This window comes from Heteronotia binoei, chromosome 13 (genome assembly GCF_032191835.1).
Source record: "Heteronotia binoei isolate CCM8104 ecotype False Entrance Well chromosome 13, APGP_CSIRO_Hbin_v1, whole genome shotgun sequence".
NCBI classification, from domain to species: domain Eukaryota; kingdom Metazoa; phylum Chordata; class Lepidosauria; order Squamata; family Gekkonidae; genus Heteronotia; species Heteronotia binoei.
In genome coordinates, this window is record NC_083235.1 from 27,860,441 (window position 1) to 27,886,773 (window position 26,333).

The window sequence follows — 26,333 nt, forward strand, 5'->3', positions numbered from 1 at the left end:
GGATTTTGCCTGCGATGGAGAGCAGGGTTATCCCCCGGTAGTTGGAGCAGTCTGACTTTTCCCCTTTGTTCTTGTGTAGAGTGATGATGATTGCAATTCACTTCCTGAATATACCCATAAATCTGATGAAGAATTAAATAACTAAATTGAATCACCCAATCACATCTGTGTCATGTAGGATTGACGGTGGGTATGTGATTTTGTGGCTATTTCAACTCCAAAGGTCAATGAAAAGCATTTAATAGTGATATTTTTCTTATCGAGTGTTATTTTGTTAATACTCCACAGTTATTCTGTGTCCCCTTTCAGCTTCCAGGTGGGGCCTGGAGATCTCCCACTTTTACAATTGATCTCCAGCTGGCAGAGATCAGCTCCCCTGGATAAAATGGCTGCTTGGAAGGGTGGACTCTATGGCATTGTACCACGCTAAGGCCCCTCCCCTCCCTCTCCCAGATCCATCCCCAAAGTCTCCAGGTATTTTCCAGCACAGACCTGGCTATCCTAGTCATGGATCCTTAAGGCCAAGCTGTTAGCCAACTGTCCTTGCATTGAGAGGTTTGAAATATGTTGATTTAGAACTGGTGGTTTCCCTGATAACCCACAGAGATTTCTAAATGCCTACGTGTATTCTAAAAGCGACAACAGATTAATACCTTTATTAAGACCAGCCACAACATCACAAGGAAGTGAGTAAACTCTTGAGTTCACTAGAACCCCGTTTTGGGCTTGGATGTTCAGCAAAACAAAGAGGAGCAGGAGGAGGGGGAAAAAACCATGCTTACACTTAGAATGGACCTATAGACTGCAATATCTTTCACATTTGTATTCTTCCTTCAAGGGGTTCAGGGTGGCATACACAGTCCTCTCCTCATTTTATCTGCACAACAGCCACGTGAGATTGGCTCAGCTGGAAGAAAATCAGCTCCGAAGCAGAGGTGGGATTTCAACCCACTACTCCCAATCCATCTCTCCTAACTATGCCACACTGGCTTTATCATGCCTAGAGTTGCCAGCCTCCCAATGGGGGCTGGAAATATCCCAGAATTATACAATTGATCTCCAGATTACACAAATCACTTATTTAGTATTTATTTATTTAAAACATTCCACTTGTCCTCAAGAAAATGGCTGCTTAGGAAGGTCGACAGCATGGCATTATGGCCTAACAACGTTCCTCCCCTCCCTAAACCCCACTCTCCCAGGCTCCACTCTCAGATCTACAGCTATTTTCAAACCCAGAGCTGGGAACCCTAATCGTGCCAGTAAATTGTAACATAGCCTGTAGAAAAGTTCTAGTGAGTTCAGAACCTTAATCATTTTTAAACTCTTAATTTGATCCTAATAAAAACATTTGGATCTAATCCTAATAAAAATATTTTGATTTCCCTGCTAAATGGTCAACATGGCGGCCTACAAATTGTTAGCATCAAAAGCCTATAAGCTATGTAAGAACAGTTCTCTTCAAATGCAGAATCCTTTGTCTGCTTATAAGGAGAGCAGTCATTAAGTAAACACCTCAGAGGGTAAAAGGGACAGATTTACGGATACGTTTATAAAGTCTTTACGAAAGGAGGCCATAGTGGAAAATTACAGACCACTTGAATGAAGTGGCTTGCTTATTTTCTGTTTCATGAGAATTGAGGGTATTAATAGTACACAATGAACAAATGTGACCAAAAAAAGTGTAAAAAAAGAATACAGTTTATGCTGAAAATAGGAAGTTAAAAAAACAAAGAAAAAAGGCTGCAGCTTCTTTCTCAGATCTTTGGTTTTAATCTTCTGTGATACAACAATATGGCATTTAAACAAGAGAGTCAGTTTGGTGTAGTGGTTAAGTGCGCGGACTCTTATCTGAGAGAACTGGGTTTGATTCCCCACTCCTCCACTTGCACCTGCTGAGATGGCCTTGGGTCAGCCATAGCTTTCACAGAAGCTGTCCTTGAAAGGGCAGCTGCTGTAAAAGCACTCTCAGCCCCACCTACCTCACAGGGTGTTTGTTGTGTATGGGGGGGAAGGTACAGGAGATTGTGACCGCTCTGTGATTCAGACCACAGGACGGGATACAAATCCAAATCTTCTTAAACAACAGGTCAAGAAACATGAAGGGCTCAATCCAGCTGAAATTAAGCTCTTTCAGACTATGGTTTTCAGTAGGAGGATAGTGCTGAACAAACAAAATTTTCTTCTGAAATTAAATAGTTTTTTCTCTTTTCTCTACATGGCATTATGGCCTAACAACATCCCTTCCCTCCCTAAACCCCACTCTCCCAGGCTCCACTCTCAGATCTATAGGTATTTTAAATAGGGTTGCTGATAGATTTGAGCTTTTCCTTAAACTCTAAATACTACAGAAAACTAGTTGTTATTCACAAAATTCTTACGATTGTTTTTGTACAGGGTTCTCAGAGCAATGTAACATTTTTTTTAAAAATATATCAGTTTAATTTTTTCCCCCATTACTCATCCACTATGAAAGTCTGACAAGGTACTTAGTGGATAAATGTTAAAAAATCCCTATCTTTTAACTTATCTCTCTCCCCCATCACATTAAGTGCCTTGCTACCCTCAGAGTCCATAATAGTTTAAAGAGGATATTTTTCAGAATCAGTGTTTGTGATAAAGGAAGGGCAACAACAGTCTTTAGAAACCCATTGAAGAGCTGGAGAAATCATTTGGATAGAGTTTGGAGCATAACATTTTGGAGGCACTGAGATTGAAGGGTTTATTTCTTTGTTCATTTTTAATAAGCAATGTTCATATTATAAATTCTGAAATATCCCAGAATTATACAATTGATCTCTGAAACTTTTGGTCTTTCAAATGGAAGTAATTACAACACACATTTAAAAGTGTAAATAAAAAACAAAACAAATCCTACTAATATCCACTGCCCCCCATCTGGGAAAACAGCCCTGTCTCCCCCTACCCCGGTGGTTATCAGTTCCCTCTAAGCTGCAGAGTCTTGTGAGCAAAAATTCTACTTTGTGAGCTACTGACATTAAATTTGTGAGCTCCTGGCATTAAACTGGTGAGCTGCTGCATAAATTAATTTGCTCTGGGACCATCTTTTCTGAGCTGAGACAAAATGTGTGAGCTGGAGGCTAAAAAATTGTGAGCTAGCTCACACTATCTCAGCTTAGAGGGAACACTGGTTGTGAGCTACTGCATAAATTAGTGTACTCTGGGGTCATCTTTCCTGAGCCAAGACAAAAATGTGTGAGCTGGAGGTTAAAAATCTGTAAACTAGCTCACGCTAACTCAGTTTAGAGGGTACACTGCTTATGATTAAATATTTATTTCCCATATTTCATGTGCAAAAACATTGATCATTTTAGTTATTAATGCTCACAGTCATCCTTTGAGTAATACCAATGGAATGGAGGGCTTGCGAGCAGAAAGAACTAATGATATTATATTAGATTGTTATTAATATAAGTATCAATTAAATTATGGTGGGTAGCTGTGTTGGTCTGTAGTAGCAGAACAAAGTTTGAGTCCAATGGCACCTTTAAGACCAACAAAGGTTTTTTTACTCTCTTTTTCATTCTGTCCCCCTATCCCTTTTGTAAAGAGTGTTTTTCTGCCCTTGGCAGAGGACACATAGGGGGAAAAATAACATACAGATGTGACATTATATATATGACCGTTCAGAAATTATGGGAGAGAGCATGTTATTTTCCCAGCATGCACTACTGCTGCAAAAAGTTGCCCCTCTTCAAAGAAAAAGGACTTAAAGGGGAGACTGCAAGGTGAAACAGCTGAAAGGGTCCCCCTCCAAGCTAAATTTGTGCTTTCTAAATTGTAGATTAGTAAAACCTGGGATCCGTGAACCCATTTCAGGCGTTGACTGGCTTTATGGCCCATTACCTGTATTGTGAACCGTCTTTATATTTTTATGGATTGCATTTGAGTTAGACACAATTGCATCTCGCCCTGGCCTGTCCTGCTTGCATTCTTTGGCCCTTTGACCCCTGCTGTTTGTTTTCCCACCCCAAACTTCACATACAAGAAGGACACCCCCCCCCCCTTGGTAGGCACTAGCTCCCTCAAAGCGGGCTCTAGTCCAGGCAAATTTGCGCGGGAAAGCAAAGCGTGTTTTCCTGCAAGGTGCCACTAGGCTCCAGTTGATGATGATGAATATTCACAACGCACTGTTGCAGCGACAGGTTCCCGTTGCGACATGCAACCCTCCCCTCCACCCACCCAACAACCTGTTGCTGTCCCTCTGTGTGACCCATACGGTTTCCTCACTTGCCTTTAGTTTAGAAGACACAAAAGATGCATGCAAATTGCAGCCAGCGGAGCTGAGCTTGAGGGAGGAAGTACCCAGTGGCCAGCTCCCCTGCTTCTCCATCAAGCTGCAGAGCACGCGCTTCGGCGCGCGCAGAGAAATTCCCCAGAAGCCTGGAACGTCGCAGCCCAGTGAGGAACCGCAGGCAACCTCTGCTCTGCAACCGATTCAGGAACCACTCGGTTCTGGGAACCGACCTGCCGAGGCGTAGAACTGTAAGTCGTCCAGCTCGTTCGAATGGCCTTTTCCATGGTTTTGCAAGGGAAAGCGAATAGGAGAGAGGGGTCCCTTTGCCCGTTGAACTGACCCGTGCTTTCGCTTCAGGAGTAGCCCCTGACCTACAGAAATCAGCCAGTTAAACTTTTTCGCACCGAAGGACCAGAAAAGTGGTCCTCAGCTAATTTCTGGGTAACCCGGGGCTGTTAAAGGGGGGCTGAAAAGTTCTTGGAAACTTTGCAGATGAATGTCGTGATAGTAAAGCTAGTTCAGGTTGGCTGCGCCTGCAAGCCGTGAGTTGCAACCCGCCCTGAGCCTGGTTTATCGGGAAGGGCGGGATAGAAATCCCTTCAGTAGAATAAAATATAAAGAACTGTTGAAGACCTCTCTCTTCTTCCAAACATTTAACCATGCGTATCTCTTTACCTCCTCCTTTCCTTTCCTGTTTGTGTAACTATCTTTTTTTCAGGAATAATGTAAAATGTGTGTATGAAGACCAGTTCCTTGAAGATGCTTTCAACAATTAGTCATGGTAGCTAAATGGTACCCTCTATGTTAAGGGGCTCTGACTGTACCTCTGAAATCCATAGTCTGTAGGTGGGAAAGAATGGGGTTGATGAGTGTTTGTCTTCACACCCTGCTCCAGTGAGTTTGTCCAAATCATCTGGCTGGCCACTATAATGGGCAGACTAGACAATCTAGCAAGGTTCTTCTCCTGTTCTTCATATCACTATTTTCACTTATTAGCCATGTTCACAGGTTAACAGTATACACAGGTACACCCTGCATGTACATCTATTTGTAAGACAGTGCTGATGCATGTACTCTTTACCAATTAACCCGTGGACCATTGCCTAGAATAAATATGGAGTTTCAGATATTAGTTTAGCTGTATGTTCACTGAATGTAACACAGGACTTAATGCATGTAAAAAGAAAAATGAAGGGTACACCATACATCGATTGTGTTTGTGTTTGCTGTAACTTGTGAACTGGGCTTGGGCAGTGTGATATAGTAGACTTGGATTTAAATCTTTGATCAAAACTTGCCGGATGGCCTTGGACGGGTCAATTCTCTCTCAACCTAATGGACTTCACAGGATTGCTGTGTGGATAAAATGGAGGGGGGGAATTGTCTGCTGCCTTCAGTTCCTTGGAAGAAGGGCAGAATAAGAGTCATAAGATGGTCAGTATATGGGTGGTCGCTTTGCAAGGCTTGAGTGCTCCATTTGTGAACTTGGGTCATGTGATCAGCCTCCCCCCCCCATACATGTATGGAGGGAGAGCCATGCACAGAGGGATGTGTCGTCTCTGTGTGTAGATGTGTTGTTAGTCCCTTCAGCACTAGGGTTGCCAATCTCCAGTTGGCACTTGGAGATCTCCCATTTTTACAACTAATCTTTAGCTGGCAGAGATCAGCTCTCCTGGAGAAAATCACTACTTTGAAGCATGGACTCCATGGCATTGCACCATGCTGAGTTCCCTCCCCTCCCCAAACTCTGCCCTCTCCCAGATCTACCCCCAAAGTCTCCAGTTTTTTTCCAGCACAGACCTGCCAACCCTAGTAGCAACAGTTGCACTGGAAATATCAGTTGGTCATTCTGTTTTAAGTTTTAAAATTTGAATCAAATAGTGCCTAGTGGCACTTTGCAGGCAAACGTGCATTGCTTTCCCACAACATTTTTAATCTTTAGGTACCTTTGGAATTCTGACACTTCAGTAGGCACAGCTACAAAATGGCTGCCACAAAATGACTGCTCTGGGAGGTGGTGCCAGTTACAAAATGGCTATCACAGCTTACCTTCAGTCACACAGGGAAAATCCTTGTGTGGTGGCAGTTGCTGCCAAAGCAACATTTGAAAAATCAGCACAACCAATCAAAAGCCTTGTTAAGCAAAAGCCTTACCTGGCTCTGCCCATGTTCTAAAAGCCCTTGAGTGGGCAGCAGAATAAGTGCTGGCAGGTGCCATAGCGCCCAGAGCCATAACTAGCTGCAGTCATGTGCTCCTCAGCACAGCTTTGTGTGCCCTTGTTTCAGTTATGTTGGTGCCTACAGATTCCGTGTCAGGGACCCCTGAAATAATAATAGGTGCCCTCTTAAAAGAAACCTCCGTTAACTTTCCCCTGTGATTTTCTTTGAAGCCTTAAAGGATCGCTGGAAGTCTCTGAACCTCTGTTTAAGTACCACTGGAGTATTTCTCTTGCTTCTGTTATTTCTTTGATATTAAACATGACATTTTTTCCTTTTTTATAACAAAAAGAAAAGCTTTAAAAACAATGCATTATTATTTTAGACAACAAAAACGATTACAAATCAGGAATTCTCATGCTTCAGTGGATGATGTGGCCTGACTTCTGTATGTGCATCCATAGAATCCAGCTCTCATTTATCCTTTCTACTTGATCAGATTTTTGCAAAATCCAGTTACCCTCCCCAAGCTAAGTAACTGCACTAAGAATAGAATGCGTTTTGCTTTAAAGATGGCTGTGGCATATAGAATATGGGAAGAGGGAGGTTTCTTTTAAATGCACAAAGCTAAGAGAGAGAAGGAGGGAGGGGGGGAAACCACCATCTCAACTAGACATTCTTTTATCTGATGCTGAGTACAGTACATGTAATCTAGTCTGATTTTCTTATGATATTTTGATTATATGTGAACAGATGCAGAGATGATAGATAAAATTCAAATATGCAAGATAGACTAGTAAATCAAAACAGGATGATAGAAAACATTGATTGGAATTTGCTAGTACATTCTAGAAGTTTCGCACCCCAGGCTATCTGTGAGATCGCTACTATAGAAAAATATTGTTGCTGAGTTCACATGAATGCAAGTAGGTTTGTTTAATTTTTTTTTTATTCGTGTGACATATAACAGACCACAATGCCCATGGTTTAGCAATCTAGAATTACTTCCAATTCTATTAATGACTAATCTTCCAATTCTATAGTGACTAATCTGAATTAGAAGAAGATTGATATTGGATTTCTATCCCACCCTATACTCTGAATCTCAGAGACTCAGAGCAGTCACAATCTCCTTTACCTTCCCCTCCCACAACAGACATCCTGTGAGGTAGATGGGGCTAAGAGAGCTCTTACAGCAGCTGCCCTTTCAAGTACAACTCCTACAAAAGCTATGGCTAATCCAAGGCAAGTGGAAGAGTGGGGAATCAAACCCAGTGTTCCCAGATAAGAGTTTGTGCACTTAACCACTACACTGGCTCTCCAGATGAGAAGGGAGAAAAACACTGCTAGTTGGAGTTTGTGAGTTCAATATAGTGATTAGATGGGTGGTGAGGGGTGCTTAAACTGGATCTTTTTGGGAATGAAGAAATCCCTGGATATCCCGATTGTTTGTCTGTATGCAAAGGGAGAGGGAAGTGGCTGTTTAACACAGGCAGATGGATACAATTAAGATTTCACATAGAATGAGGTTAGAATGTGGTGCTCTGTGAATTTCTAGCAGACTAAAGGGGAAACTTCATTGTGTTTCATATTGTGTCAAGCAAGGCTGGGTCAGACTGTGGCCAGGACTAAGAATACAGTTTGCTGAGGCAGTTTTCTATCTAGGGTCATTGTAGGGTCATACTAGAAACCTGCTTTTGGCAAGTAGCACGAACTTCACAGGTCCTGATTTTGTGACCTTTCTTTGTTGCTGGCATTTTATTCGTTGTCTTCAATCCGTGTTTCAATAAATACATTTAATAGGAAGTGATTGTTCCATAAACCTAGAGTTGCCAGCTCTGGATTGGGAAATTCCTGGAGATCTGGGAGTAGACCTAAGGAAGGGAGGCACTTCAGTGGGGTATAATGCCATAGACCCCACCCTCCAAAGTGGCCATTTTCTCTGTCGGCAATCAGTTGTAATTCTGGGCGATCTCTAGGCCCCACCTGGAGGCTGGAAATCCAGGCTGTAACTGTTTTAACTGATAGATTTGGGACTGTTATAAGAATTAAACCTCCCAGGGGCAAAACCTCTTGAGGAATTCTCTAGCTCAGCCTTCAAAGTAACTCTTACCTTGATTTCCCCTTTAGGTTATATTTATTCTTGACCTCTCACATGAACGGTTCTTGAGGCTAAAAGCCATAATTGCCAAATGCATAATATTTCTCCCCCTCAATGAAATATTATCAGGGCTTTTTTGTAGCAGGAACTCTCTTGCATATTAGGCTACACCCCCCTAATGTAGCCAATCCTCTAAGAGTTTACAGGGCTCTTATTACAGGGCCTACTGTAAGCTCTTGGAGGATTGGCTACATCAGGGGTGTGTGGCCTAATATGCAAAGGAGTTCCTGCTACCAAAAAAGCCCTGAATATAATATTTCTTTGCTGAAAGCTTGCTGGATAACCTTGGGACAGTCATTTTAAAATATCTGCCTTCATACTCTTACAGTGCTATTACTAGTAATATTTTTCAGTCTCGCTCTTTTTCTAAAAGGCTAAAAGCCTACTTAGTCTCTTTACAACCTTATAATGTAGGTAAGTCTAAGGAAGTGTGGCTTGGCCAAGGTTACCCAGTGAGCTTGCTGGCTGGGCAGGAGCTTGAACTGAGTCTCCTCACCTTGTCTGGCCATCTAACCACTAACCTAGCTTTCATTTTGATGTTCAGTTGTACAGTCTAGTCCAACGCTTTGCATCCCCATGGACCAAGTCACACCAGGCCTTCCTGTCTTCCACCATCCTCCAAAGTCTGCTCAAATTCATGTTAGTTAAATCAGCAATGCTGTCCAGCCATCTCATCTTTTGCCTTCTGTCTTTCCCAGCATCAGGGTCTTCTCCAGTGAGTGCTCCCTTCTCATTTGGTGGCCAAAGTATTTCAGCTTCAGCATCTGATCTTCCAGGGAACAGTCAGGCTTAGGAAATCCTTTAGGATTTGATCTTCTTGCAGTCGAAAGGACTCCCAAGAGTCTTCTCCAGTACCACCAAAAGCATCTATTCTTCTGCATTCAGCCTTCCTTTGGTCCAGTTCTCACAGCCAAACTACTGGGAATACCATTGCTTTGACTATACAGACTTTTGTTGTAAGGGTGATGTCTCTACTTTTTATTGTACTGCCTAGGTTTGCCATAGCTGTCCTCCCAAGGAGCAAACATCTTTTAATTTCATGCATACTAGTGGGGTAAAGTGCTGTCAAGTCACATCTGATTTACAGCAACCCTGTAGAGCAGGGGTGGCCAACAGTAGTTCTCCAGATGTTTTTTGCCTACAACTCCCTTCAGCCCCAGCCATTGGCCATGCTGGCTGGGGCTGATGGGAGTTGTAGGCAAAAAACATCTGGAGAGCTACCGTTGGCTACCCCTGCTGTAGAGTTTTCAAGACGAGATGTTCACAGATGGTTTCCTATTGCCTGCCTCTGCGCAGCAACCCTGGACTTCCTTGGAGCTCTCCTATTCAAGTACTAACCCAGCCCTGCTTAGTTTCTGGTACCTGATGAGATTGGGCTAGCTTGAGGGATCCAGATCTGGGCAGCTTGTTTATTAATCTGCTATAAATTGTTTCTATTGTTCCTGTCTGTTGAATCTAATTGCTCCTGTACTTATCAAAAAGTATCAATTCATTTTGCACCAAATAACCATGGAGTTGTTAGAGGAAGTCCCTAGTTTAAAAAGAAAATCTGTAGAATTTAGTTCTGATTACCTGCATTTCATCTTCTAAAATATAGCATGGAAACTAAATGCAGAAAGCATGAAATTACTGAAGCAAAGTGCCTTTACTTGATGGACAAGAGGGAGGGGTTCTTATGCTGAGAAAAGTTCCACTGCTAATGTAACAAATTTGTGGGATCTAGTAACTCAAGAGATTGATGATTTTAAGGGAGTTGAAAGCTGGGTGGTGGGAACTCTCCTTCCTTAGTGCAAATTTCTTAACTCTCATATCTACTCAAAAGGATTCTGCAGGTTTTTGGAGCCTTGCAAATAAAATCTGTTTGACCCAAAGGTAACAGTAATAAACAAAATGAGTGTGCTCACCACAGCCAACGACAAGTCTCAAGTACCTCTTTCAGATCTCTGGGGAACAAACAGCAGCAAATTGTCCCATCAGTTGGGAGTATCGTCCTGCCATTATGCATGTGTGCATGTATTTGTATTTGGCTGGTTCCTGACACTGCAGCAGGTATGAATGAGTGTGGTACAAGCTGTAAACCACTAGCCAACCTCAGGGGGAAAGTCCTAGAGGCTAGCTGAAGGAAACTAATGCAGTTTTATACTATTTGCTGCTTGCTTTATTTTGCGTATGGTGGCTATGTGGGTGGGAAAGAAGTTCTTTCCAAAGCAAAAGAACTAGCTCAAGGATTCCTTCCCCCTGTCTGAAAGGAATTAAATTCTAGCACCCCTGCCTCTCTTTTAGGAGTGGACAGTGTTTTAGGATGGACAGTGTAATCCTCAGTGCAGTTACACTTTTTTAAACCCATTAATTTCAAGGGACTGAAAGGGTTTAACTCTACTTAGGATGCCACTATAGAGCCCCAATCATCACATCTCTTTCATTTAGCATAAAATGTCAGTAATGCAATGTTTGAACCAGCTTATTTATTTATTTATTTATTTATTACTTTATATTTATATCCCGCCCTCTCCGCAAGCGGACTCAGGGCGGCTTACAATATCATAAAAACAATCAATTCCATAAAAACATATAAAACCATAATACATTTATAGGTTAAAAACTATTACGCTATCTCAGTCTAGTCTGGCGGTATTAGGTTCTGACTATGACCACCAGCTTCTGTAGGATGTCCGGTGGCAGCCCATTTTCAGTCAACCAGAAAAGCCTGCCTAAACAGTTCGGTCTTACAGGCCCTGCGGAACGCCGACAAATCCCGCAGGGCCCTTATAGCTTCTGGGAGGGTGTTCCAGAGTTCTGGTGCTGCCACCGAGAAGGCCCTAGATCTTGTTGCGGATAGCCTGGCTTCTTTTGGGCCAGGGGCGGACAGCAGATTTTTTGTCCCTGATCGCAGTGCTCTCTGGGGGATATATGGGCTTCTTCACCCAAAGAGTAATTAACATTTGGAATTCACTGCAGCAGGAAGTGATGGCAGCCATAAGCATAGACAGCTTCAAGAGGCGACTGGATAAGCATATGGAGCAGAGGTCCATCAGTGGCTATTAGCTACAAGGTATAGATGGACCACTATGTCTGAGGCACTGATACTCTCTGTTCTTGATACTTGGGAGGCAACAGTGGGAGGGCTTCTGAAGCTCTGCCCCCACTGGTGGGTCTCCTGATGGAACATGGGTTTTGGCCACTGTGCGACGCAGAGTGTTGGACTGAATGGGCCATTGGTGATCCAATATGGGTTCTCTTATGTTCTTAACCGTGGTCCCAGATTTCTGGTAATGTGTACTAGCCTAGGTAAGGAGTCTTTTGCTGCCTGCTGCTAAACATTTGCTGAAAAGGTAGATAAATAAATAAGTCCACCTTTTGCTATTCTGAAGATCAGCATTTTAAAAAATGGACACCATTTGAAAAAGACATCTGACCAGCTTCATTAGGAAACTTGTCTTTCTTGGTCTGCAGAAACTAAGGAAGAACTAAGGAAGTCTAACTTCAAGGGCAGTTCATGTTAAGTCATTTTTAGAGAGATTTGTCCTTCAGTCTATAGGTTACAAAGTTCTTGTGTTTGATGGTGCAAGGACTTTGTACCACTGCAATGAGAGTTTTGTGCCTCCAAGATGCTCTGAGCCTCTGACCTGAATAGCCCAGGCTAGCCCAATATTAGAAACTAAGCAGGGCCATCATTGGGTTTCCAGCCTCCAGATGGAGCTGGAGATCTGCTAATTACAACTGATCTCCAGGCAACAGAGATTAGTTCACCTGGAGCAAATGGTTGCTTCAGAAGTTGGACTCTACAACTATGCCCTCAATCCTGCCCTCCTCAGGCTCCACCCCCAAAATCTCTAGGTATTTCTCAACCTGGCAACCCTACTTGGTTAGTAGTTAGATGCAAGACCTCTGAGGAAGTCCAGGGCTGCTACGCAGAGGCAGGCAATGGCAAATTGCCTTTGTTTCAGCCTTGGAAAAAACCCCCATGAAGTGTCACCATATGTCAACTGTGACTTAATGGCTTTCCACCACCAGATGCACACAAGCCCTTTTCTACTAAGAACTTTCTGGTGGTTTCCGACCTGAGAGAGATTTGGTTGTGAGCCAGTTTGATGTAGTGGTTAGGAGTGTGGACTTTAATCTGGGACAACTGGGTTTGATTCCCCACTTCTACACACACACACCTGCTGAAGTGACCTTGAGTCAGTCACAAGTTCTTTCAGAGCTGTTCTCTCAAGAGCAGTTTCTTGAAAGAGCTCTCTCAGCTTCTGAGGATGTCTGTTGTGGGGAGGAGAAGGGAAAGGAGATTGTAAACCATTCTGAAACTCTAAATGAAGGGTGAGGTATAAATCCAGTCTCTTTCTCTGTCCTCAACCAGGGCCAGGGCTTTTTTGGCCCTAGCCCCCACCTGGTGGAACTCTCTGCTGGAAAATATCCATGCCCTGCAGGACTTACTTCCTTTTCACAGGACATGCAAGGCAGAGATGTTCCACAAGGCAACTGGTTGAGGACAGCAACAGTATAAGACCTGGTGTTCTCACACCTCCCCCACCCTCTATAACCCCTCCCCCCATAGGCGGCCTGTGGGAACGGACCATTGGACTTACTGTGAGGGGTCCTTCTCCTCAGAGGACATATGAATGGGGTTGTTCCCATGATCCTTCAGGGAGGCAGGACTACTTTTTTCTCCTTCCTTTAGGCGCCTTTGGGACAGCCCGCCCCTTCAGTTTAGGGACTCCGAAAAGCAGTGAGAACACTCTACCCTGTCTAAATAAACTGTAAAAAAGAACAAACTGACAGGAACAAACTCATGAACAGTAACTAATAACAGAAAGCGTGAAATACAGAGAAAAAACATTCTGCAGATATACACCCAGGGAAAGAGGTGAAGTTAAAGGTAATATAAGAGAGAAACATAGTCGTGAAGGTAGAAGATGAGCGGAAGCGGCGAGATGTCCTCTGAGGAGAAGGACCCCTCATGGTAAGTCCAATGGTCCGTTCTCCCTCAGAGGCAGAGGACATCTGAATGGGACCTTCCAGAACAGTGTCCCTCAGTCGAGTGGGATTGCCTCATCTTCGTTGATCTCTACAACGTGTTGCAAAACCTTTCTTCCGAAGGCTGCATCTGCAGATGCTGTAGAATGGATCTTATAATGCTTAATAAAGGTGGAAATGGATGACCATGTAGCAGCTCTACAAACTTCTTCCACCGATGCTTTAAAGGCTGCATTCGTAGATGCGCTGCAGAGTGAATGAGCTGTGATGCCTGGAGGTACTGACGGATTGGACGCCTCCACGATGCAGGCCTTCAAAGTGGAACTGATAGAGCTCTTGGACATCCTCTTGCCCTTCATAGGCTGAGAAATGTTAACATACATAGTGTCTGTCTTCCTGAATTCTTCCATCCTGGCGATGTAAATCTTGACAGCCCTCTTCACATCCAAAGTGTGCCACATGAACTCCTTTGAATGCTTGGCTGCGGACAGAAGGTGGGTAGAAAAATTTCTTGGGACCTATAGAATCTGGATGCAGCCTTGGGGACGAATGTTGGATCCGTTCTGAGAACCACTTTATCCTTATGAAAAACACACAGACCTGTTCTAATGGATAAGGCGTGTAGTTTGGAGACTCTTTGAGCTGACGTAATGGCAACTAAGAAGAGAATCTTCATTTGAAGCCATCTCAAGCCCACTTCTCTCAAGGGTTCAAACGGAGACTTTATGAGCGCCATCAACACTGCGTTGAGCCTCCAGGTGAGAAATGGATGAACCTGAGGTGGTCTCAAGGCCCTAGCGCCCTGAATGAACAGTTAGATATGAGGATATCTGGACAGCTTGTAACCCCCAATGTGTGGAATAACAGTATTTAAAGCCGCAATCTGTCGTCGTAGGGTAGACGCCTTGAGACCTGTATGCAGACTCTCCTGAAGAAAACCTAAGATATTAGCAATAGATGGGGACATAGGATCCAGCTTTTTTCATCTGCACCATCTTACGAACGCTTTCCAGATCATGTTATATATCCGAATTGTAGACTTTCTTCTAGACGTCATGATGGTGTCCTTTATCTCTGTTGAATAGCCTAAGTTCTGGAAATAGTCCCTCTCAACTGCCAGGCAGTCAAACACAGCCATGTTGGATCGGGATGCCACACTGGTCCCTATATGAGCATGTCTATCAGACTTGGAAAAGGATCCCTTGGTGAACTTGGAGCCGAATGGAGCTTTTTTGAAGGAGTGTCTGAAAGAATCCCAGCTGAAGAAGAAGAAGGTGATATTGGATTTATATCCCGCCCTCCACTCCAAAGAGTCTCAGAGCGGCTCACAATCTCCTTTACCTTCCTCCCCCACAACAGACACCCTGTGAGGTGGGTGGGGCTGGAGAGGGCTCTCACAGCAGCTGCCCTTTCAAGGACAACCTCTGCCAGAGCTATGGCTGACCCAAGGCCATGCTAGCAGGTGCAAGTGGAGGAGTGGGGAATCAAACCCGGTTCTCCCAGATAAGAGTCCGCACACTTAACCACTACACCAAACTGGCTTCTTTCTGTCTACTTGAAATCTTGCCAAGGAATGCTGGGCATGAAAAGGATTTGAAGACCTTCTGTCTTGTTGACGCAGAGACTTGGGCATCACCTTCTTTTCTCTGGTCTCCACCAAAATCTTTTCCAATGACTCTCCAAATAGCTTTTTCCCTTCAAAAGGATAAGTGGACACTAGCGACTTGGATAAAAGATCGGCCTGCCAGGCTCTAAGCCAAAGCAGATTCTGGTAACGGTGGTGGAAGTTATAGCCCTGGAGGCTTAGGTGATAGCATCAAGTGTTGCATCAGCCGTAAAAGAAGAGGCCTAGAGGATTCGGGTGGCACCCTCCAGTAAGCGCCTGTTGTCCTCTGGCAGCATTTGAATCAGCTTGCGCACCCAAACTATTGTGACCCTGGGAATCAAGGATGCCGCAGAGGATTCCCTGACTATCATAGCGACTGCTTCGTGGGCCCTCTTCAGAGCAACCTCCGCTTTTTTGTCTTGGGCATCCTTTATGTTCCCATGACTATCTTCTGAGAGAAGACCAGATGTCTGTAGCGCTGCCACTGGGGGCATTCACCGCTGGGACCTGCAAAAGTTCAGTGGTATAAACAGGCAAGGCATATAGCTTTTTAACTAACTGGGGAAACTGCTTGATGGCAGCAGGCTTTTCCCATTCAACTCTGAGTTGATGTTCAAAAAATTCAGGAAAGGGAAAAACATTTTCAGGCAGTTTATCTCTGGGGAGAAACTCTGAGTTGCCACTGGCTCTAGATCTTAATTTCTTAGAACTCAATGGCTTGGTAGCATCTTCAAAAGGAAGACCACAGATTTCTAAGGCTGACAATGTCTTAGCAAATACTGGTAATCCTCCACCTTAAAGAACTGAGTAGCTTGCTCAGGTACGGTAACTTCTTCCTCCTCATCTCCTGAGAGGAACTCACCCTCTTCCCTGTTGTCTACTGACTTAGAGGTCATGGACTCTTCCCCAGAATGGTGTCTATTCCTGGAGCCAGAGTCTATTAGTGACTCCTGGCTCCTCTCCTGCGACCTGATAGCCTTGCGGGCTGCCTTGGTTGGCCAGGGTGGATTAGACTGGCCAACATCCAAAGTTGCACCCTGGGGAACTAAGGGATGAGTAAGCCCTACTCTGGAGTAAAACTGTCCCATCCCCTCCTGTATAGCCTGGGAGATAGTCTGCAGCATGGGGAGGGCATGTTACTCACGCAGCTGTGGACTCTCCAAATAGCTTTTCCCCTTCGAAAGGATAAGTGGACACTAGCGACTGCTGCCCCTGTAATGAGGCTCAGAAGGCAGGCTGCTCCTCTGAAATCCAGCTGCATCATATAAAAAAGGTGGGAAGGATCCAGCATTGGACATTGAAGCTCCGAAATGGCCGCCACGATCTGCTGCAGCGCTCCCTGTCGGAATCGCTTGCTCTTCCTGCAAGCGGTGCCGCTTGCTTCCCGCGGCCGCTTCTTCTGCGGATCATGATCATTCTGAAAAGCATGATCATGCTGCGAAGGCATGTCAGCTCCGTCGACATTGTTCGTGGTAGCCACGTCTGCGGCGTGCAAGTCCTGTTCCTCTTCTGAGAGGAACCTGTCCTCCCGGCTGGCCGCCATTAAGCGGTGCCTTCACCCGCCATTGGCTTCTGTCTTCAGAGTGCAGTTAGAATACCAGGAGAAGAGAGGTAAAGTAGAACAAAGTGAAGGTCTTTTTAATATATATATATATATATATATATATATATATATATATATATATATATATATATATATATATATATATATATGGAGAAAGACAGAAAGAATGATAGTTGTAGGGCAGAAAAATAATAACTAGCCCTCAGCCTAGCTATCTAGCTGCTCTCCCTGTAGAGGCAGGAACTAAACTGAAGGGGCAGGTTGTCCCAAGGGCGCCTAAAGGAAGGAGAAAAAAGTAGAACAAAGCAGGAGTCCAGTTGCACCTTTAAGACCAACCAATTTTTATTTAGATCCCTGAAGGATCATGGGAACAACCCCATTCAGATGTCCTCTGCCTCTGAAGGAGAACTAAATTCTTTTTCTGCCATCTTGGGAAGTGCACTGTTTGTTTGTTGTTCCGTCATATATATTTTAACATTGAACTGTTTTAATGATTGAAATATTTATTGTACTCATTCTGTTATAAGCTGCCCTGAACCCTGCTTGTAGGGAAGGGAGGACTAATAAATCTAATTTAATAAATGAATAAATGCTTGAGACTGCAGTGCCTGGGCAGAAGTGGCTTTGGTCCACCCAGAGCAGTTTTCATGTCAGACTGCCCCATGAAATCACTTTTGGCTCCATTGTGAAAATGACATTATTTATGTGGCTATATTTCCGTTGGCTTCAGTGAGGCCATGGAATTATGTCACACACTGCGACATGCTTCTATGAACTCAGGTAGCCAGTTGTTCAAATCAAGCGTGAACTCTCTCTGGAAGCTAAAATGACTAAACTGAGGCTATTGTACTTTGGTCCCATTATGAGAAGATGAGAGTCACAATAATACTTGGGAAAGTGAAGGCAGGAGGAGAGAGGAAGCCCTATGGGTTGACTCAGCAATAAAAGAAGCCACAAGGATCCTCAGTTTATAAGACCTGAGCAAAGCTGAACGAGAGGACATTTTGGAGGCCATGAATTCATAGGGTCATCATAAGTCGGAAGTAACCTAAGGGAACTTAAAAAACACACGCAGCCAGTGGAAATCAGATGGCTCCTGAGCATTTCTCTTCAAATGTGGGGCTTACCCTTTAACCCAGAGGTGTCAAACTTATTTGTTATGAGGGCTGGATCTGATATAAATGAGACCTTGTTGAGCCAGGCCACATCAAGTTGGGCTGTGTCATGTTGGGCCGGGCCATGTGTATACCTATTTAAGATTAGTAGCAGAGATAAAAGTTTATAAAGGACACAGACAAACACAATTAATTTTTAAAAACCCAACAACCTTAAAACATACTTAAACGTTAGCACATATTGGTATTAAAGGTGCTTTCTTTGTATTTCTCCCATGGGATCCAGGGAACTGGGCAAAGGAAGCTCTGGCTCTGTCCTTTCTTCCTTCCTTCCCCAGGGGACCAGGAGGGGGAAGAAAGAGAGGCTTGGCTCAGTAGCTCTGCTGTGTGTTTGAAAGATTCTGGAAAAACAAGCTCTGCCTTCCCCTCTTCCTCCCCAAGGGAGGAGCCTCAGCCAATGGAGAAAATAGAAATTTTGCTCTGTAGCTCCTATGCGATGGAGCAAGCCTTACAAAGCAAGCTGTTATGCAGAAGGAAGCAAGAGATAGGGAGAAGGAAGGCAATAGCAGCCAGTTGCTTGGGGGCCTGATAGGAGCCTTTCAGGGGCCTGATTTAGCCCCCAGGCCATATGTTTGACAAACCCTTTTTTAGCCTGTGATCCACTAAGCTGGCTCTGCACAGTTCCTATAAAAAGACAGAGGGTGGCTTTCTCTCTCTCCAGAATGTTTGTATAGCTGAGGGGCATATGCTCTTGGAATTTTGGCACCTAAGGCTGCAGTTTGGTCTTCCTCTGTATTGGTCCAAACGTGTCTCAGAGGAAGTGAAGGGCTGTGTAATAGGTTTTGTAGCTATGCTGAGTTCAGTGTTTCTGGGTATATCTAGAACCGTGACTGCAACCAAGAAATCAGCAGATTTGAGACTGGGAAGGGCAGCCATGAAAGAGCTAGAAAAGATTCTTAAGTGTAAAGATGTGTCTCTGGCAACTAAGATGGAGTTAATTCACACTGTGATGTTTGCTATTGCTATGTATAGGTGTGAACATATGAACATATGAAGCTGCCTTATACTGAATCAGACCCTTGGTCCATCAAAGTCAGTATTGTCTTCTCAGACTGGCAGAAAGTTGGACAATGAAGAAAGCTGGCAGGAAGAAAGCTGATTCATTTGAAATGTGTTGGAGGATAGTTTTATGGATACCATGGACTGCCAAGAAGACAAAATCAGTGGGTTCTAGATTAAATCAAGCCTGAACTCTCCCTGGGAGCTAAAATGACCTGAGGCTATTATTTGGGTCACTTTCTGAGAAAGGAAGAGTCACTGGAAAGACATTAATACTAGGAACAGTTGAAGGCAGCAAGAAAGAGGAAGGTCCAGGATGAGGTGGATTGACTCAATCAAGGAAGCCACAGCCCTCAGTTTGCAAGACCTGAGTAAAGCTGTTAAAGACAGGATGCATTGGAAGCACAGTCCCCTCTAAGCTGCTCTAAGGGGTGCTGGTGCACATTTTAAAAAATGGCCGCTCACAGATTTCTGCTCTTTGCTCACAAGGCATCTTTTCCGTCTATTGGAAACTATGGAAGATGGGGGCACCTCCTTCTGGGGCCCAATGAATACAACCCCTTGGTCCAATCTTTTTGTAATTTGGGAAGGCACAATTTTGTATTTTTGGGAGGCAATTTTTGAGGAGAGGCACAAGCAGCTGTGTGGCAAATTTGGTACTTCTGCTTAAAAACAAAACTAAAACCAGCTCCTCTCCTCAGATACCTCTAGATTGATTGGGGCTCATTGACTATAATGGTCTCCATCAGTGTTCCCTCTAAGATGAGTTAGTGTGAGCTAGCTCACAATTTTTTAGCCTCCAGCTTACACGTTTTTGTCTCAGCTCGGGAAAAATGGCCCTAGAGCAAACTAATTTATGCAGTAGCTCACAACTTTAATGCTAGTAGCTCACAAAGTAGAATTTTTGCTCACAAGACTCTGCAGCTTAGAGGGAACATAGGCTACAATGGAGTCAGGAAAAAGTGTTGTTGGGTAGACTTGTTCTCCAGAGCAGGGGTCCCCAACCCCCGGGTCGTGGACCAGTACCGGTCCGTGGCCTGTTAGTAACTGGGCCGTGAGTTGTATAATTATTTCATTATATATTCCAATATAATAATAGAAATAAAGTGCACAATTGTATTATCCTGAAACCAGTGTTCCAGCTTACAGGGAGCATTGCCCAAAATCATTCCTCCCTCCCTGGTCTGTGGAAAAACTGTCGTCCACAAAACCGGTCCCCGATGCCAAAAAGGTTGGGAACCGCTGCTCCAGAGGACAGGTCTACCAATATATAATAATAATAATAATTTATTTATATCCCGCCCTCCCCGCCGAAGCAGGCTCAGGGTGGCTAACAACATTTCATACAATACAATATGCAAGGGGTATTAAAACAACATTAACCTTAAAAACATTCTAATTATAAACTAAAATTGACATTTCTGGTGCTATTCCATCAGCGAATATGATGGCACGTCACCTTGAGCAAGTCCTTTGATCATTCAATCAGCAAAGGCCATCTTAAAAAGGATGGTCTTGCAGGCCCTGCGGAACTGTTCAAGGCTCCGCAGGGCCCGCACTTCTTCTGGGAGCTGGTTCTAGAGGTGTGGTGCCGCAATAGAGGAGGCCCGTGTGCGAGTGTTCTGGAGTCTTGCCTCCTTTGGATTGGGATGATGGGCCTGTCAATGTAGTGGAAAGGGGTGAGTGAAATTCAACTTGATTCAGGGGTATACATTCTGAGCCACTGACTACCAGCTATGTATGTCTTTGCTCACTGTACTGGATTCCTCATCTGATGAAGTGTGCTTAGAGAGCGCACGAAAGCTTACGTTCTGAATAAAACTTTGTTGGTCTTAAAGGTGCAGCTTGACTCCTATTTTGTTCTACTACTTCTGACCAACACGGCTGACTACTTTGATCTGTTTTTTCTTGTAATGCTTAAATTACAAAATTATTATTAAAATACATTTTAAATATCATCTAAAAGAATTTATTGTGAGATAGATACAAGGTTATGGAAGTAGTCTTCTAAAAAGCTAATTTGCACGAAAGTCAAATGTAGACTCGCTCACAACCTTAATGCTACTAACTTTTTTTGCTCACAAGGTAGAATTGTTGCTCACAACACGGTGGAGCTTAGAAGGAACATTGATTGGAGGACATTAATTCATAGTGTTGCCCTAAGTCAAAAGTGACTTGATGGGACTTAACACACATACACATCTAGAGCTTAATTTTAACCAGTGTTCAACCTTTGAAACTGTGGAGTGCATCTCAGAAGCAGTTTCTAGTGGCAGAGTTCAGTCTCAAACATATGGAAGTGAGACCGCAAAGAGGCAGCCTCTGAGCACATGCAAAGTACATTTCCCCTCTTCACTCAGTCTCTCTCTCTCTCTCGGCTTGGCTTCGCGAACGAAGATTTAAGAAGGGTGCAATAGTCCACGTTTGCTGCAGGCTCGCTGGTGGCTGACAAGACCAATGTGGGACAGGCAGGTCCGGCCACAGCGGCTGCAGGGAAAAGTCTGATTTAGGGTTGGTCCTGTAGCAGTGCGATTCTTCCTCAATCTCCTTTTGTCCTCAAGACCAGCTATGCGTGTGTTCTCAAAGGAAGAGACAGCCTGGTGGATGGTGTGCCTGCATGCTTTGCGATCTGAGGCTAGGTCAGACCACTGGTGATGGTTGATGTGACAGGTGCTAAGGGATTTCTTCAAGGAGTCCTTGTACCTCTTCTTTGGTGCCCCTCTATTTCGATGGCCAGTGGAGAGTTCGCCATACAGGGCAATCTTGGGAAGGCGGTGGTTTTCCATCCTAGAAATATGCCCTGCCCAGCGCAGCTGCGTCTTCAACAGCAGTGCCTCGATGCTGGTAACCTCTGCCCGCTTGAGGACTTCAGTGTTGGTCACAAAGTCACTCCAGTGGATGTTGAGGATGGTGCGAAGGCAGCGCTGATGAAAGCGCTCAAGGAGTCGCAGGTGATGACGGTATAAAACCCACGATTCGGAGCCATAGATCACTCAGTAATTGTGGTTTAACTGCCCATGTCTTTTTGGCTGCTAAGATAAGAGGCTGTTGCTTTGAACTTTGGCTCCCCTTGTTCTTTAGAAATCAATTACGGCACACTCCAGCAACACGCGGTCTGGAAAGTTTTAGGCCATGGTTTCTTAGCTTTCACTTCCTTTCTGTAAAATCACAAAAAAGGGAGTAAGCTTTTTTTCACGACATCTCTAAGCCTTTTGTCTCTTAATGGAGATAGTACAAAATGACTAATTCACTTTAACTCACACTTCTATTTTCAAAGGTGTGTTTTTACTCAGATTTCAGCATGTTATCAGAGCTATAAAAAAAGTACCATTGCAAACCAAAGAACTGTGTCACCTTGACGCTTTCCCGGAGTCCTCAGATTACATTGCGAACAAACAGGTCCATGTCAGCATGCGTTGTTGTGCCAGTCTGTGAACCAGGAGGTGCTACTCTGAAGAGCGTTAAGAATTGGAACATAAAAAGATCATTACAAAATCAAGGTGGTGGTGGGGGGAACTCTCCTGTGTTCTATGGTAAATGTGCTTAGCCAGTTTAGGAGTTGTTTTCACAGGTCACTGAAAAGACTTTCACCCTCATGTACACTGGTGTATGTTTGTGCCATGTTTAAATGTAGCAGAGGTGGACTACAAAACAAGAGATGAGCCATTTTTAAAACCCAGGCTATATTCTAGTCAGTGTAACCTTGGCAGATTGATCTCAGCCCTACACATGAAAACACATTCAGGCACAAATGTGGTCTAAAAAAATAGAGGACTTCTATAACTGAAAATAATCTAAATGTCTTTTTCCTGTGTGTGTGTGTGGGGGGGGGAGAGTTAATAGCAGGCTTTGCTCATATATACCTATATTATTTACTTCCATCCATTGCCCTAAGTGTGACCTTTGTGCTTTCCAGGTCATGAGATGGACTCAGAAACTGTGGCTTCTCTTTCTGCTCATAGCAATGGCATGTGGACAGAAGACAACAGGTATGAGTATGGAGGAAAGCTGGTGTGTGTGTGCGCATGTTGTGTATGTTTGAGACAGAGAGTGTGGGATGGATCCAGTCTAAATTGCATCCATGGAAGCACAATTTCCCTGACTCCCCACTCCCAAAGCAACCTCAAACTGGGCCGGCCCGAGACTGTCTGGCACCCTAGGCAAGGCTAACTTCTCCCCCACCCCCTCAATGATACCATCACTGAGTCATGTGCGGGGTGCCCAGTTTGTTACCCCCAGAAGGCCAGCACCCTAGGAAATCGCCTATTTTGCCTAGTGGCAGGGCAGGCCCTGACCCCAAATGCCCCTCAAAATGCTGTTTCTGGGCCACAGGGAACAAGGGGGGTGGGGGGAGTTGGTGGACTGACATATGAGGGGAGATTCCCTGCCCCCATACATGCAGATCTTGTTGAGATCGTATTTTATTGAACAAAACTAGATGAAGTCATCTTGGAAATTCTGCTTTGTCTATTGTTGGTGAAAGCTGACTGCAACAGCAGCAAGGTTGAAAAGCACCTCGCACCAGAGGAATGGGCTCCACAGCAGAGGGATGCCCCTCCCCCCCCCACCGCCAGCAGACAAAAACCCCCAAGGATGCAGATGGAATCAAGGCTTAGGATCCTTCCCCCCCTTTTTTTTGCAATCAAGTTGCAGCTCACTATAGTGATCCCATAGGGTTTTCAATGTGAGAGTCATTCAGAGGTGGTTGGCCATTGTCTACCTCTATGAAGGGACCCTGGACTTCCTTGGTGGCCCCCCATCCAAGCCAACCCCTGCTTAGCTCCTGAGATCTGATGAGATCAAGCTAGCCTGGGCTATCCAGGTCAAAGCAGGACTGAAGCTAGTAAAAGTCAGAATAGAGAAACAAGAGTAGATGGAAGGGAGAGCCAAGAAGATTTGGAAGAACAGAGTGTTTGATGCCTCAAAAAAGGAGAGCCAATGCAGGATATAAAGTCTCGGGAGATAGCAATTAGAAATGGGAGAAATATGGATGGGGAGAAGATAGACTGGTTTCTCTCCCTAAGCAGTGAACAATACACTCAGGACATTTTAGACTGCAGGTAGGGCTCATTTTGTAGCAGGAGCCCCTTTGCATATTAGGCCACACCTCTGTGATGTAGCCAATCCTCTAAGAGCTTACAGTAGGCGCAGTAATAAGAGCCCTGTACGCTCTTGGAGGATTGGCTACATCAGAGGGGTGTGGCCTAATATGCAAAGTAGCTCCCTCTACAAAATGAGCCCTGAGTGCAGGGCTATGACTCATATCCCAAAGGAGGGTTTCTGGTCCCAGGCTTGACACTATAATCCCTGCTCTTGCAGATTCTTTAAGTGAAATAAAATGGGGGGGGGGTGGTATCAAGAAATTTTAATTACTTAAACTTGTAACTTAATTAAACAATTTTATATTCATTTCTTTAAAAAAATCCCAGCATTCCCAGTTGATCAGTGATGCTAGATGCAGAGAGTCGGGGTGGGGGGAGCAAGTTGTGAAAGTAATCAGTCACCAAACAAAACCCTGTTAATGGTGATCTGTAGCAGGACTACAGGCAGGGTTTTTTTTTGTAGCAGGAACTCCTTTGCATATTAGGCCACACACCCCTGATGTAGCCAATCCTGCAAGAGCTTATAGGGCTCTTCATACAGGGCCTGTTGTAAACTGTTGGAGGATTGGCTACATCAGGGGTGTGTGGCCTAATATGCAAAGGAGTTCCTGCTACAAACAGGCATACTTTATGGGGTGGGAAATAGTGAGTATTCTGGGATGCATTGTGTGCAAGGTGAGTGCATGCACAGGGATCTTGCAGGAGTCATCATACATCATCACGGCTTTTTTTGAGCAGGAACACATAGGAACACAATTCCGACTGGCTTGGTGCCAGGGTGTGGCTTAATATACAAATAAGTCTCTGCTGGGCTTTTTCTACAAAAACCCTGTGTGAAGCAATGGTAACATCAGAGGGTGTGGCCTAATATGCAAATGAGTTCCTGCTGGTCTTTTTCTACAATGAAAGCCCTGATCACCATGGCGCTTTTCCTCTGCTCCTCTTGGGAGGAGGCAGGGGTGATGGATGTCCCCCTTTCAGGCCCTGTCCTTTCCCATTTTCAGAGGAAAGCTGAATACTGGCCCTAGCTGAAGATTTATTTTATTTTAATTAATTTGTTTAATTAATTAGTTTGTGCCCCATCTTTCTCCCCACTGGGGACCCAAAGTGGCTTACATCCTTCTCCTCTTTACATATGTTGAGACGGAAGATGTGCGTGTGGGAGGAATTCAGTGTTCTGGTTTGCTGTTCCTACATCAAATTCCTTTATACAACACCGCAGGTGGAGCAAGTCAAACTGGAAGATGAGGGGCAGGTACTTCAAGGAAGAATCTAGTGCCAGCTTGCTGTCTCCACTCTAGTCTGTCACCTGAAGTGCTTGACTTTTCTCATGGCCAGGTTACTCTTATTTCTGACTCATTAACTGGAAGACTTAAATTAGAGGCCACTGTGTAGCTGAAACTAGCATAGCAGTGGTGTAGGAAGGAAGTTGTGTGGAAAGAATGATGGAGCAGCCTTTGCTTAGGTTAGGAAGCAAATTAGTCTGGGAAGGACAGGACTGGCATTAGGGAGGTGGAGAAGGAAGAGATTGCAGATGGGATGCAGGGTACAGCAGTACACAGAATTTACCCATCCATGTTCCCTTTCCAGGTTCTTGCCAGCCACGTCCCTCGTGCCATGAATGCATCCGTTCCCACCCCAGCTGTGCCTGGTGTAAACAACTGGTAAATACTTTCTCTTAAGAACTTCTGGAGCTCTTTTTAATGTCATTTCCCCAACACTCAGGATTCGGGAAGCATTTTCCATAGACCTGGCATCTAGATCTTCATTTTTTTAACTGGCAAGAGGGTAAACGACCAGGGATTTAAAAGAGAGAATAGGTTCCACCAGTTGTATTCAGATTAGGATTTTGTATTTCTGTATTTAATATGGGGTTTCCCCCCCGATTATCATTTATCAAACTTGGCAAAACTTGGAGGAGCAGAACTCAAGGATTAAACTGAGAATGTGTCTCTCCACTTCCCCAGTGTCTGCTGAGATCATGGCCAAAGGGGGTAAAAATGTTGACATTTCTTGGGTGTGTACTTCCACAATGCACAGAACTGTTGATCCTGGAAGAAGTGCACCTGTATTATGAAACATAAAAACAGCAGTAAAGTAACCCTTACAAATTATCCCTTTCTTTGCCCCAAAATGTGAAAAACAATTTTAGTTCATTTTAAGGGATGTCCCAGTGGTTTTTTGCAGAAAAGTGCACCTGTGTATTTCAGTACTGAGAAAACAAGCCCTGAAAGAAATTAGAAAGCTTTTACATGCTGAAAAACCTATCATCTGTCCGTCTGTCTATATCTATCCTTATCTATCTAATCTTGTCTATCTATCTTTGGCATCCAAAAG

At 44.2% G+C, this 26,333-nt stretch overlaps 1 protein-coding gene across 1 annotated transcript in view; it reads left to right on the forward strand.

The window, feature by feature from the left end:
* Positions 1-4,443: 4,443 nt before the first annotated feature.
* ITGB7 (integrin subunit beta 7) overlaps positions 4,444-26,333 on the forward strand; it is a 55,854-nt gene continuing 33,964 nt past the window's right edge. Inside the window, exons 1-3 of the mRNA XM_060253103.1 lie at positions 4,444-4,506; positions 22,811-22,883; positions 25,587-25,660. Of these exons, the coding sequence (XP_060109086.1) occupies positions 22,814-22,883; positions 25,587-25,660 (144 nt within the window). The 5' untranslated portion in view covers positions 4,444-4,506; positions 22,811-22,813. The remainder of the gene's footprint in view (positions 4,507-22,810; positions 22,884-25,586; positions 25,661-26,333) is intronic.